This window comes from Ovis aries, chromosome 22, assembly GCF_016772045.2.
Source record: "Ovis aries strain OAR_USU_Benz2616 breed Rambouillet chromosome 22, ARS-UI_Ramb_v3.0, whole genome shotgun sequence".
NCBI lineage: Eukaryota > Metazoa > Chordata > Mammalia > Artiodactyla > Bovidae > Ovis > Ovis aries.
In genome coordinates, this window is record NC_056075.1 from 18,843,112 (window position 1) to 18,856,029 (window position 12,918).

General features: G+C 51.1%; 1 protein-coding gene across 3 annotated transcripts in view; it reads right to left on the reverse strand.

Annotated features, from left to right (window-relative positions):
- Nucleotides 1-7,304: 7,304 nt before the first annotated feature.
- CRTAC1 (cartilage acidic protein 1) overlaps nt 7,305-12,918 on the reverse strand; it is a 147,735-nt gene continuing 142,121 nt past the window's right edge. Inside the window, exons 12-15 of one of the 3 annotated variants that reach the window (XM_027960229.2) lie at nt 12,368-12,513; nt 11,013-11,055; nt 8,469-8,612; nt 7,305-7,651 (exon numbers count right to left, since the gene is read on the reverse strand). In XM_027960229.2, the coding sequence (XP_027816030.1) occupies nt 7,620-7,651; nt 8,469-8,612; nt 11,013-11,055; nt 12,368-12,513 (365 nt within the window). In that variant the 3' untranslated portion in view covers nt 7,305-7,619. Of the gene's footprint in view, nt 8,018-8,468; nt 8,613-11,012; nt 11,056-12,367; nt 12,514-12,918 lie in introns of all 3 variants that reach the window. The other 2 variants (XM_042238487.1, XM_027960226.1) reach the window with 2 other exon arrangements.

Sequence of the window (12,918 nt, forward strand, 5' to 3'; positions counted from 1 at the left end):
AGATTCAAGCCGGAGTTCATCTGATCCCAGAGTCTCAGGGTGAAGAGAGAATTTTAAGGACGAGTGAAGTAAGTCAGTAAGAGAAAAACACATACTGTATATTAATGGATATATATGGAATCTAGTAGAGAAGGCAATGGCACCCCACTCCAGTACTCTTGCCTAGAAAATCCCATGGATGGAGGAGCCTGGTAGGCTGCAGTCCATGGGGTCGCTAAGTTGGACATGACTGAGTGACTTCACTTTCACCTTTTGCTTTCATGCTTTGGAGAAGGAGATGGTAACCCACTCCAATGTTCTTGCCTGGAGAATCCCAGGGACGGGGGCGCCTGGTGGGTTGCCGTCTATAGGGTCGCACAGAGGTGGACACGACTGAAGTGACTTAGCAATAGCAATGGAATCTAGAAAGATGGTACTGATGAACTTGCAGGGCAGCAGTGGAGATGCGGACATAAAGAACAGACTTATGGACCCAGGAAGGGGAGAGGAAGGAGAGAGTGGGACGAATGGAGATAGAAGCATTGAAACATATACACTACGGTTGTAAAACAGATAGCCAGTGGGAATTTGCTGTATGACTCAGGGAACTCAAATCGGGGCTCTGTGACAACCTAGAGGGGTGGGAAGGGGTGGGAGGCGGGAAGGAGGTTCAAGAGGGAGGGGACATATATGTACCTATGACTGATTCATTTTGATGTAATGGCAGAAACCAATGCAATATTGTAAAACAATTATCCTTCAATTAAAACTAAGTAAATTTAAAAAGAAATTTTAAAACAGTGGGCTCAGACGAGGAACTATATTCAATATCTTGTAATAACCAATACTTGAAAAGAATCTGAAATATGTGTATAATGGGATCAATTTGCTGTACGCCTGAAACGCTATAAATCAGCTATGGGCTGTGTGCTGTGCTCAGTCATGTCCAATTCTTTGCGACCCCATGAACTGTAGTCTGCCAGGCTCCTCTGTCCATGGGGATTCTCCAGGCAAGAATACTGGAGAGGATTGCTATGCTCTCCTCCAGGAGATCTTCCCAACCCAGGAATTGAACCCAGGCAGATTCTTTACTGTCTGAGCCACCAGGGAAGCCCAAATCAGCTATACTTCCATAATAAATTTTAAAAAATTATGTGTTAAAAAAAGGATCGATGAAAAGAAGGAGGGAGGGACGGAGGGCTGCAGGAGTTTGGAATGAGCTCCGTAGGAAAGAATGTGGCCTTTGCAAACAGGACACCTTCCACTTTGGGTGAGGCTTTGAGACCTCCCAGCTTCCTTCTCCCTCCATCCTCCCTGCCTCTGCCTTCAACGCCTGCACCTCTTGAGCCCGGGGAATGGATAGGCAGAGGAGGTATGTGCGGGATTTGCCTTCCTGCCTTCAGCCTAAGCGTGTCCCTCTGCTTGTCCCCAGGAGCAGTAGGGAAATGTTGGCTGTGCTCTTCTCCCTCCCTGGGAGCTCGGCACTCAGGTCTGGGCTGGGGAAGGAGAGTGAGCCCTTGGATCTTTTGAGGGGATGCGCTGAATGATTCTGGGGGAGAGATCCTTCATGGCTGCTCTGGGTCTGGCCAGGAAGAAGGATAATGAGCTACCTTTACAGGAATTATTCTGCGCCCCTTCTAGAAGGCAGGCAGGCAGGGGTCATGAGATTCTGGGCAGACCTGATGGCAGGACTTCTGTCCCCTCCCCATCTCTTATGCTCCTGATGCTGTCTCCAGCTTCTCTTGTCTCAGCTGAGCAGGACTCTGCACCTAATCCCTCAGTTCCCGCATCCCAGCTGTGTTCCACCGTCCAATCACAGTGCCTGGGTTCACTTGGTGGGCGCTTCCCCCAACTCTGATTCTGTGTCAGCATCATAGGAAGGACAAGCGCTGGCACCCGTATTTCCGAAAATGCTTGATACAATTTTGCTTCTGAAATAGTTCACGTTTTCTGGAGAAGGAAGCAGAACGAGGCAGAGGAGCCCCAGGCAGGAGTCAGATTCCTGGCTAGGCTGTGGTCCTCGGGAAAGTCACTGCTCCTTTTTGGGCCTCCATTTCCACATCTGAACATCACTACCTTCCCAGGTGGCTCAGTGGTAAAGAATCTGCCTGCAGGAGACGCAGGAAATGATTCCTGGGTCAGGAAGATCCCCTGGGGGAGGAAATGGCAACCTGCTTCAGTATTTTTCCCTGGAGAATCCCATGAACAGAGGAGCCTGGTGGTCTACACTCCATGGGGTCGCAGAGTTGGACACTGCTTAGTTTACCATAGTTATGACCATTCTCTTGGGGAATGGCACTGTGTGAGAACGAAGCTGAACTTCTCAGCACAGCCCAGGCTCCAGGAAGATTTGCTCTGCTTGCTCCCTCACGGCCATTTTTGGTCCTCGAGATCTCTTCCCTGCTAAGTTGTCAGCTCCCTGGGGGAGATGTCCTTCAAATCTCCCATACTGCAGGCTCCCAGTGACCTGGGCCAAGGCAGGCTATGCCAGGAGCCATGTGAGATTTGGTGTTGAATAGATCCAGGCTGTATCCTGAGCTTTGTTACTTAGTAATATTGATAACATTTCTAATTTACTGGGGGCTTACTGTTAACAGGTGCCAAGCCCTACGTCAAATATTTTATATCCTCTTGTTTAACGTAATAACTTTGTGTGGTATGCATTATCCCCATTTTACAGATGAGAGAACTTAGGGTCAAAAACAGTTCACTGACTTCAAATGCCTTTTTCTCAGTGAGGCCCAACTGACCCACCCTATTTAGAACGGCAGCCTGCCTATCTCAGCACTCCCAACTTGCCTTAATGCTGCTTCCTTGTTCCCCTAACTTCTAACACATTATATACCTTATTATGTTGTTTAGTGCCTGCAGTGTGTCAGCAGGGTGTTCAGGAATCTTGCCCGGTGATGTTCACTGATGTACGTCCCAAGCCACTAGAACCACCACCTGGCAGATAGTAGGTGTCCGATCAGTATATGCTGAGTGACAACTGGTTAAGTAATTTGCCCAGGTGTCAGTTACTTGACTAGCCATATGACCTTGGATATCTTGTTTCTGATCCTTAGTTCCTTTGGTCGTAAAATAGAATAATAGCATCTATCCCATAGGATGGGTGTAGGGATGAACGGAGACGCAGGTGTACAGTTCTCAGCACAGAGCAAGCATTCTGTAAATGTTAGCTCTCTTCCCCGAGGACGGTTATTTCTTCTTGCTTCTATTGTTCTCTGATGGCCTACCCTTTGACCAGTCTGCTGTTCAACAGCGGTTTCTTCAGAGGACAAGTGCTGAAGGAGGGGTTGACGTTACCTATGGAGTTAACCAGCCCCTGTTCTCTCACCCTCATCCCTCCTCCTTCTAGGATGTGCTCGTTGCTAAGGAGACGCAACATCAGCTCCTGACAGGATGTGGCTGGGGTCTGGTCCACACCGAAGGAGTGAGACTATGGCTGACCCTGGGGAGGGAGGGAAAAGAAGGAACGCGACTTGCCTCAAGGGCTGAGAGTCTGGGTGGGGGTGTCATTCGGGAATCTGCTGGAAAAAACCAGCTGGCTCTCCGAGAAACAGAAGCGCTTGTCCTCCTGTCTCATGTGACTCTGGAATGATGACCAAGGGCCCTGTTTGCAGGTGGCAGTGGAACCCCTGCTAAAGCTGCCGTCCAGTGCTGGTCAAGGTGCGATGCCCGGACCCTGGGAGGGGGCCATAGCAGCCAGAGTGGCACATAATCAAACTCCTGGCCCTCAGAATGGCACCTCCCCAGAGCAGGGCTGGTGGCTGAGCAGATGCTTGAAGAGGCCACGCGGCTGACTGTGTGCCTGGCGAGGGGACTCCACACAGGGAATGCCATCTCTTCTTGCAGGTTGAACGAGACTGTAAGGACACTGTCTCAGATCTTGGGCCATCCCTAGGGAACCCTTTCCAAACCTTCTTTCCAAACCCTCCCTTGACCCTGGGCAGCAGGAGAGATCGTGCTTTTTAGTAACCAGTTGGCCAGCTTGAATGGAGAAGAAGAGTGCCAGCTGAGGCCCTACCACCCTGATGTAGTCCTGCCTCTGCCCACCCCGACTGAGTGGCCTTGGACACAGCACTCAGCATCTCTGTAAGACTGGGACAACTACAGCACCTTCCTCTGGGGACTGTATGCAGATTCCACAAGTTGATTCTTATGAAGAGTTCAGATCTGACCCAGAAATGCCAAGCACTCACTAAATGAGGCTAGTATCGTCATTTTAGGTGGTACATTCCTGGAAAGATCAGCTTCCCTGATGGCTCAGCAGGTAAAGAATCTGCCTGCAATGCAGGAGACACAGGAGACGGGGGTTCAGTCCCTAGATGGGGTAGAGCTCCTGGAGAAGGAAATGGCAACCCACTCCAGTATTCTTGCCTGGGAAATCCCATGGACAGAGGAGCCTGATGGGCCACAGTCCAACGGGTTGCAAAGAGCTGGACACAACTGAGTGACTAAGAGAGATTCTTCCTGGGAAGAGGAACATCCTTGGGAGATGAAAATGGTATTACTATCATTATTTGTTTTTTCTTGGAAACTGGGAAGTTCTGGCTGAGCTGGCCCCTCTTCCTGCTCTGCTGGATGAGCCCCTTCAGTGCTTCAGCTCTCTATTTGCATAATCCTTTCTAGCCCCTGCCATTATTTGTCAGCCCCTGAAGGCATCTGCTATTTTTGTTATAAAGTCAGGCCCAGGAGAAGCCAACAAAAATGTCAGGAGCCTAGGTGGGGCTATTATCAAAAAAAAAAAAAAAAAAAGAGAGAGAGAGAGAGACTGAATTGTTCATGCTCAGGAGGCAAAGGGCCTCCCTGCTGGCTCAGATGGTAAAGAATCTGCCTGCAATGCAGGAGATGTGGGTTTGATCCCTGGGTCGGGAAGATCCCCTGCGGAAGGAATCGCTACCCACTCCAGTATTCTTGCCTGGAGAATCCCATGGACAAAGGAGCCTGGTGGGCCACAGTTGGGTGCCCAAGGGCCATAGAGCAAGAGGAATTAGAAGGAAGAGGGACTCTGAGCCTGGCCGGTTCAGCACAGATCAGAAAAGTCCTACACTGAGGCCCTGGGCTTGGAAGGCGCCTTCCTGGCCCACTGCAGGGGTGTTGTTATTTAGAGGCAGGTGAGGCTGAGTTGGTTCAGTACCTGCCTGTCCTCTGTATCTTTTCGAGTCCTGTTTCTTCTAACCCAAGCATCTTGGGGGCAGGGAACTTGACACCCTCAGAGGACGGACCTTGTCACAGTACTCATGGGAGGGACCTAGCGCTTGTCACACAGGTTTTCAATAAATGATTCTGTTAGTCACTCAGTTGTGTCCAACTCTTTGTGACCCCATGGACTGCAGCCCACCACGCTCCTTGGTCCATGGGATTTTCCAGCAAGGATATGGAGTGGTTTGCCATTTCCTTCTCCTTCAATAAATGATTGTTCAATAAAGACAGGAGTGAATGCAGAGAGTTACCTTTCTGGTACAGTGATCGGAGAATTTAGTTAGACTTTTTAGAAAGCCCCTCTGAGTCTGAGTCCCATTGCCATCCCGTGTACTGGGCTCCTCCGTCTGGCTGCTGGAAGGCAACATGGGGACAGCAAGCATGTCACCTTTGGTCACCACTGCACTCCCAGAGCCTAGCGCAGTACCTGGCACATAATAGGTGCTCAACCAATACGTGTTGAAAGACTGAATGAACAGAAGAACGAATCTAATTCAGGCTGTGAATCTAATGCCCTGGAGTCAGGATATTACAGTTGTGCTCTTAATAGCTGGAGGGATTTTGAACTCCTCTTTGTAACTCATCTGGACCCACCCATCTAGTAGGGTAAAAACCACACAAATACACCCGGTTATCCGAAACCCAGTGTGCAGGAATTCGTGGATATTACTTATAAGTCATGCTCTGAAGTCTGCTGTCACCGCAGCCCTCCTGATGTCCTTGTCAGGTTGTCACACTAGCTGTCTTAGCCCTTATTTCTTGTGCTGTGTGTGCAGGAAGTCAATGAGCACCATTATTTTGTTATTTACCATTGCATTTGGAACCGCAGTCTCTGTGGGTTTTGGGTTTTACTTATCTCACTATCATAGATCCACTTGTTCTCTAAAAAGGCAGCGTCTTCCAGAATGACGAGGGAATCGTCTGAGTGGTGACGGCGCTGTCTGTTACCCCCTCAGCAAGATAGGGTGGTGGCAGAGGGCTCCAGCCCTGGCTTGGGGACCAGCTGGCTCATGACCTTGGGCTGATCTTTTCATCTTCCTGAGTCTCATTTCTAGGGCCCGTTCAGATCTTTAATTCTGTGTTGACACACAGGAGAGGGCTTCCCAGAAGTGGAACGATTTTTAAGTGGGTGTATGCTTTTCTGTGAGATTGTAGCTGTTTTTATTTTAAAACTTTTCATTTTAGCTCCTGTTCCAAGTGTAAAAACAACACTAGAAATGAGGAATTAATATTTTCTGATTTATGGGGCATATTATTATTATATCAGAATATGGTAGTTTTTTTGTTAAATATGTTTTTTAAAGGATTGGTGGCTTTCTTAAGAGTGATTTTATTATATCTTGGGGTATGCCTTTTTCCCCAATCACATAAGGAATAGATCTGTGATTTATAAGGCTCCTGCACTACTGAACCTGGTCATGAAAGTATTCTAAGGTGTTACGTCATTACTAAAAGTGAGGCTTTCAGGAACTTCCAGGTTTCCAAGCATATTGCAGGAGAGACCAAACTGCAAGGTTCTTTCTAGAAATTAGGGTAATGGTGGCTCAGACGGTAAAGTGTCCGTCTACGATGCGGGAGACCCGGGTTCGATCCCTGGGTTGGGAAGATCCCCTGGAAAAGGAAATGGCAATTCACTCCAGTACTATTGCCTGGAAAATCCCATGGACAGAGGAGCTTGGTAGGCTATAGTCCCTGGGTTCGCAAAGAGTCGGACACGACTGAGTGACTTCACGTTCACGTTCGACACTAGGCATGCCTATGTCCAGACACATTTTCAGGGGTCTTAGAAAGGAAAAGGCCCTTAGGGATACACCAGCTCAACTCTGCTGCCGTTTAGATATGGGATACTGAGGCCTAGACAGCAGAGGTGACTGCCCCAGAGCATTCCCTCCATGTCTGTCCCTTGCTCATTCCACATGCCTCACCTGGTCCAAACCCCAGTGTCCCCCAGTGAACATTGGTGTGCAAACCTAACCATTGCTCATGCCTGGGGCAGACACTTTCTCTGTATCGTGAATTGCTTTCTAAGGGCTATGTGATGGAAGGGCTGCTGCTAATTCAGCATTCCAACCAGCTCTGCTTGCCTCAGACGCTTTTTTTTTTTTTCACCAGCTAGACACTAATATCCAGCAGAGTTTATTGGTATAATTTTTTCAGAAAGAGACTGGAAGACTTGGCAAGTTCAAACTTTAACATTTTTTATCAAGAGTGCCAAATGGCCACCTTTTCCCCCATACCCCCACCATCACCACCAACCCCAATATGGCTTTCTCTACCACAGGCACGCAGGGCCTGCAGAGCAGAAACAGCACAGGCCAAACCAGCAGGCACAGGACACACTGTCAAATCAACTGAGCAAGCAACCGCCTGGAAGCCATCTTTGTTAAGGGCAAAATAAGCCGCTCATGACACTGGAGGATACAGAAAAGACAGGACTATCTTGATTCTTCTGAAGGAGTGAGGGAGGCTGGATGGGGGTAAAAAACATGTTCTCAGAAGACACGCAAAGAAAGACTTTACAAACAACTAAAGGTGACACAAATATCAGTATCCCCCAAACTTCCCTTCTCAAAGATGGCCACCCCCGCTGTCCATTCAGAAGGAGCACGCAGCAGAACCTACTGGGCATGGAGAAAGACAGGCAGCGGGAGAGATTTAGTTTTCCACAAAGGTTGTTAGTTTTTGTTTTTTTTTTTTTTCTTTATTGATGGAATTTAAAGTGCATATAACTGAAGGAAAAGTCCAAGGCCTAGAGAAAGAGATGAGGCCCAAGAGAGAGGCTCAGAGATTCTAAAGGCGGCAGAAGGATACCCACCTAAAAAGGCCACTTGAGCTGCAAAAAGGATGGAGTGGGGAGACAGAAAACGGGGAAAAGAGAAGGGGAATGGGGGTGGGGTTGGGGTGGGGGAAAGCATTTGGGAAGAAGAAGACAAATACCAGTTCAGAAATTCAGACAAAGGTGAGAAGGAGCTAGTCTATATCCCAGGTAAGAAAACGTGGGCTGACCCTAAGGTAGGAACATTAGTTTCAGGAAAGGGAGCAACAGGAAGAGCAATGGCTTCTGGCAAGGACACAGCACCTCAGGGGCCCTTCCCTTGATGGCATAGCGGTGGGGCTTCTCCAAGCCTGTCATGGTCTTCCTTGGAGACCCCACAAAGGTCTAGGGAGATGTCCTCCAGCCAGGAGAAGGCAGGGGCTGAGAACCTCAACTTGGGGCCTCCCAGAGCTCCCCAGTGGATGGCAAATTCCCTTTGCTATTGGATGGTGGCCAGGGCCCCACTCACCCACACAGGCCGTGCCGTCCTCGTTGGGTTCATAGCCCCGATTGCATCTCTTGTTGGTCCGGCACCTGTAGCTTCCGTACGTGTTGACACACACGGGCTTGTCTCGAGGGCACACGAATGGGAACTGGATGCATTCGTTGGTGTCTGAAAGGCAAGGGGAGCCGCTCACTGGGGGCTGGGGGCAATGGGTCCTTGCTCAGGCTCTGCTTCCCCACTCCCGCCATGACCTTGGGCATGTCCCTTCTTCTCCCTGGGCCTCAACTTGCTCAGTCTTCTTGGCTGGCTCTTCCTATACTTGACCTTTACACCTTGAGGGCACTCATGTTGTCCTGGGTCTTCTTTTCTATCTCCCACAGTTTCTGTCGGTGGTCCCTTCACATATGGATGATTCCAGGCCTCCTGTCTTGAGCCATGACCTCTCCTTGGGGATCCAGACTCACGAACGTCTACCATGCATCTCAGACTTACTAGGTTGAAATGGAACTCTAGATCCCTCGGCCTTCAAGCCTCTTTTGCCCCCTGTTCCCATCCTCCCCAGCTCAATCAAGGCCACCATCAGCCTCTCGGCTGCTTAAGCAGACATCGGAGAGATTCCTGATTCTTCCAGTTTCCTTAATTTGCAGGTGATTTAACAACAGATCCTGTCAATTCTGCCCCATCGTACGTCTCCGGTCTGACCTTCCTCTCACTCCTCTGCCACCAGCCTGTCCCCAGCCACCAGGAGCTCTTGCTTGGATTTCTGCTGCTGCATTCTCCCCTTCCCCCTCCCCACCACCACACGCCCACCCACTCCCCAGGCCTCCTGGCTTCCCTGCTTCCTCCAATCCTATCTGCAATTCAGTAGCCAGGTGATTGCTGAAAATATGAACCATACCATGCATGCTCTTGCTGAACTGCAAAGGGCCCTGAGAACAAAGTCCAGACTCCCTTCTGGGGACTCAAGATCCTCCCTGATGTGGCATCCGGCTCGTTCATCCTCTCCCAGCACTCCGGCCTCCTTCTTGTCCATTTGACACAATAAGCCTTTCTCCTGCCACATGGTCTTTGAGCCTGCTCTCCCCTCTGCTGGGCAAGCTCCTCCCTCTGCTCTTTCTATGGCTGGACCCTTCCTGTCCTTCAGGTCTCAGCTCAGAGGTCCTCTCCCTGCCCATGTCTTCTAGAAGAGTCTTCAGAGAGCACCTTGGTTAAAGGGTTCTTAATTCATCTCATCCAGCTCTTGTGGTAGTCTGCCCCACTAGAATGAACACTCTTCCAGGGCAGGTGCCTGACCTGCACCCCCAGCTCCCCACGCAGGGTGCTGTGCAGGAGGCATCCAAATGTCTACTAGGCGATGGAATGAAGAGGCGGCTGCACTGTGGAGGTGATGGGATCTTCCCAGCACATGGGGAAGATGCTAGAATTTCTGGGTATGTGCATCATCTGTTTAGAGTGGCCATGGCAGGGACATGAGGAATGGAGGGAACTGATTTCTTCCGCAAGCCACCCTTCCAGCCATCCTCTCCACTTCCCACCTGTGGTCCTTTGCCCAGGCAGCGCCCTTCATGGGGACACTTTCCCCCTACTGTCTGGAGAACTCCTCATCACCCCTCAGGTCTCAGCTCAGACCTAAACTATCTCTGGGGCACTTTCTCGGACCCTCACTAGACTGGTTTGGCACCCCACTTTTGTGCTCCCATAGCACCCCCTCCCCACAAGCCCTGCCCAGGTTGTGTGGTCAGTCTGTTTCTCTGTGCACCCCTCCCACTGGCTCTAAGCTCCAAGAGGGCAGGGATTGTCTCGTTCACTCTGGCATCTCAATAGCAAACCATTCACCTGGGGCTGATGAGAGGCTGCAGAGGGGACTTGGAAAGAATGCCGCCTGAGCATTTAAGGGCAGGTGGAGTCCTTGGCCAGACCCCTCACAGCTGGTCCTTAGGATGGAAGACATGGGGTTGAAAGTCTCGGTGCTGAGCCTCTAGGCTATCTTGCCCATTCCAGGCCTTTGAGAGGTTTTAGGAGGTCCCCGGATCCTCGCAGAGCTGCCTCACAGAGCCTGGCTGTGCTGCAGTTACCTGCCCCCCAGTACTGCAAAAGGCAGCAATCTCCCTTCTGAGCTCTGACCACATGCCACAGCCTGGTTTGCTCCAGTGCCCCCTGGCTAGCCATGCCCACTCTTGCCTGCCAGCCCCTTTGCTGGCCGCTGTGCTGGATGGAGGGTGCATGCCCACCCATCATGGCTTCCAGGAGCGAGGCCTCCCTCTAGAGAGGCCTGTCTAGGCAGTTTTCTCCTCCCGGTGATTGTTCTCTCTGTATTCACGGCAGGGAAGTGCTGCCAATTCCCAGAGATGTAGTGATCCAGCCTGCAGGTTGCTACCATCATTCCCATCTTGCCGAGTCATCTGGCGGTTGTCTTGACATCTGGAGCCCCAGGGACAAACAACACATTCCCCTTCTCACCGCTCCCACCGCCCCTTGTCTGCAACCTGAGTCTTCCAGGGCCCAGGCTGACCCTCCCCAGTGAGATTCCGGCCTCGCCGTGTCCTCTGGTACCCGCAGGCAACTCACCCGCACAATGGCCACTTTCCTGCTGGGAGAATCCTTGGCCGCACTGCAAGGTGGGCAGAAGCAGAGACACTAGTGAGTTGAGAAGATCCCATCTTAGGTCCCCTCGCAGTCATAGCCACAGAGCAGCTGGCACCCTGACCCCACAGTAAAGGACTGCTCACAGCTCTGAATCAGGGAGAGCCCCTCCTGCCAGGATTCCTTTGCACTGATCAGAGGAGACTCAGGGGGAAGGCCAAGAGCAGAGCCTGTACAAACTCCTGCTCATTCCCCTCTCGTGGGATCCACAGGCCTGCCCCGTGACCCCCAACAGAGTCTGTCCCTCCTGCAGCATCACCCGAGACAAGCTGGGTCTCAGGAAGGCAAAGTGTAAAGAGGGCTGGACGAGCTCACTCCTCACACCCACTCATCTGAGAACCTTCCCCACTCCCAGGGCGGGACGCCTGTGAGCCAGGCCATCACCCCACCTTGGGGCAGGGCTGGCTGGACAAGAGGTGGATATCCCATCTGGAGGAGTGACTCAAAGGTTTTGCAGCTGGAATTTGACCTAAGTGAGGCAGAGACAGAGACTGGGGAGTCTGGTCACTCCAGGCTGTGGGGGCTTTGCTAGGTCTCCGTGGAGGTCTCAGCAGCCTGGTGGCTCGGGGCGGTGGGTGGGACTCAGAACATTTTACACAAGACAGAAAATGTCAACTGTTGGAACTGATGAATGATGGGGTGCTAGTGAGGATTACTGGGGAAGGGTAATGCTTCCCCCCAGAGCCAGTGCACTAAAAACAGAGGTCCATGAGCTCCTGGGGCCACCAAACCGCCACGGCTGTAGCTCATTCCGGTGTCCCTTGCATTTCGTGAGCTTCTCTGGAACCTCCCTGTAAGTCCCCTTGTCTATGTGAGTTTAAGTGGCTCCTATTATTTGCAATGGTGTGATCCTCTCTGGACAGGGGCCAAGAGCTCTTCCTAGGAGACTGCAGAGGCAACAGGAGGCTGTGTCAGAGCCTTGGAAAGAATCAGAGGTGAAGCAGGAGACCTGAGGCCAGTCCTTAACTCTGCTCACAAATGGCTGAGCAGTTCTGGTGGGTTCTCTTTCTTGGTCTCAGTTTACCTTCTCTGTAAAATGGGTGATAAAAATGCTTGCACTTCCAACACGCTAGGATTTCTTTGAGGAGCAGAAGAGCTGTGGGTGTGATAGTGGTATGGAAACTACAAATGGAGGGGTTGCTACAAAGCCTGTCCTTTGCTAAGAAGATTCCCATCCTTCTAGAAACAAAGTCTGCAATTCCTGGGAATCCCGCTTCAGCCCGCAGGGTTGTGGGAGGGGCCTGCTTGTTTGGCTCTAAGGTCCAGACGCCTCTCATCACCTCCAGGCTGCCTGGGTCCTGAGGTCTGTCATCATCCCGGGGATAGGGAATCTCCAGCACCGAGTTCATCTCCGAGCTGGCCACGTTCCTGCTGGCCATCTTGCCATCTGGCCATGTCACCTCCACGCTGCTGGCTTCATCCTTCCCTGTGGGAAGAGAGGGGAAATGGTCAGCTGCAGAGGAGAGTAGGGGCTGGGGAGGGATTCTCTTCAAGGGTGTCATCATTCATTCGTTCACCTGATAAAAACCATGAACTGAATACTGTTCTAACTGCTGGGGAAATAGTGAACAAGACCGACAAGATCCCGCTCCTTTAGGACAATGCCGTCCAAGAGAACTTGCGTGGTAACGGTGATGCTTTCTAGCTATCTGTCAGCTGCGGCAGCGGCTAGCCATAGGTGTATGCTGAGCTCTGGTGTGGCACTGGTGTGATAAGGGACTGGACTTTAAATTTATTTAAAATAGAATTATTTAACCACTAACCTAGTGGCTACCATCCCAGACAGCGCAGTTCTAGAACTCACATCCTAGTGGCTCGGCCAATGGGCAGG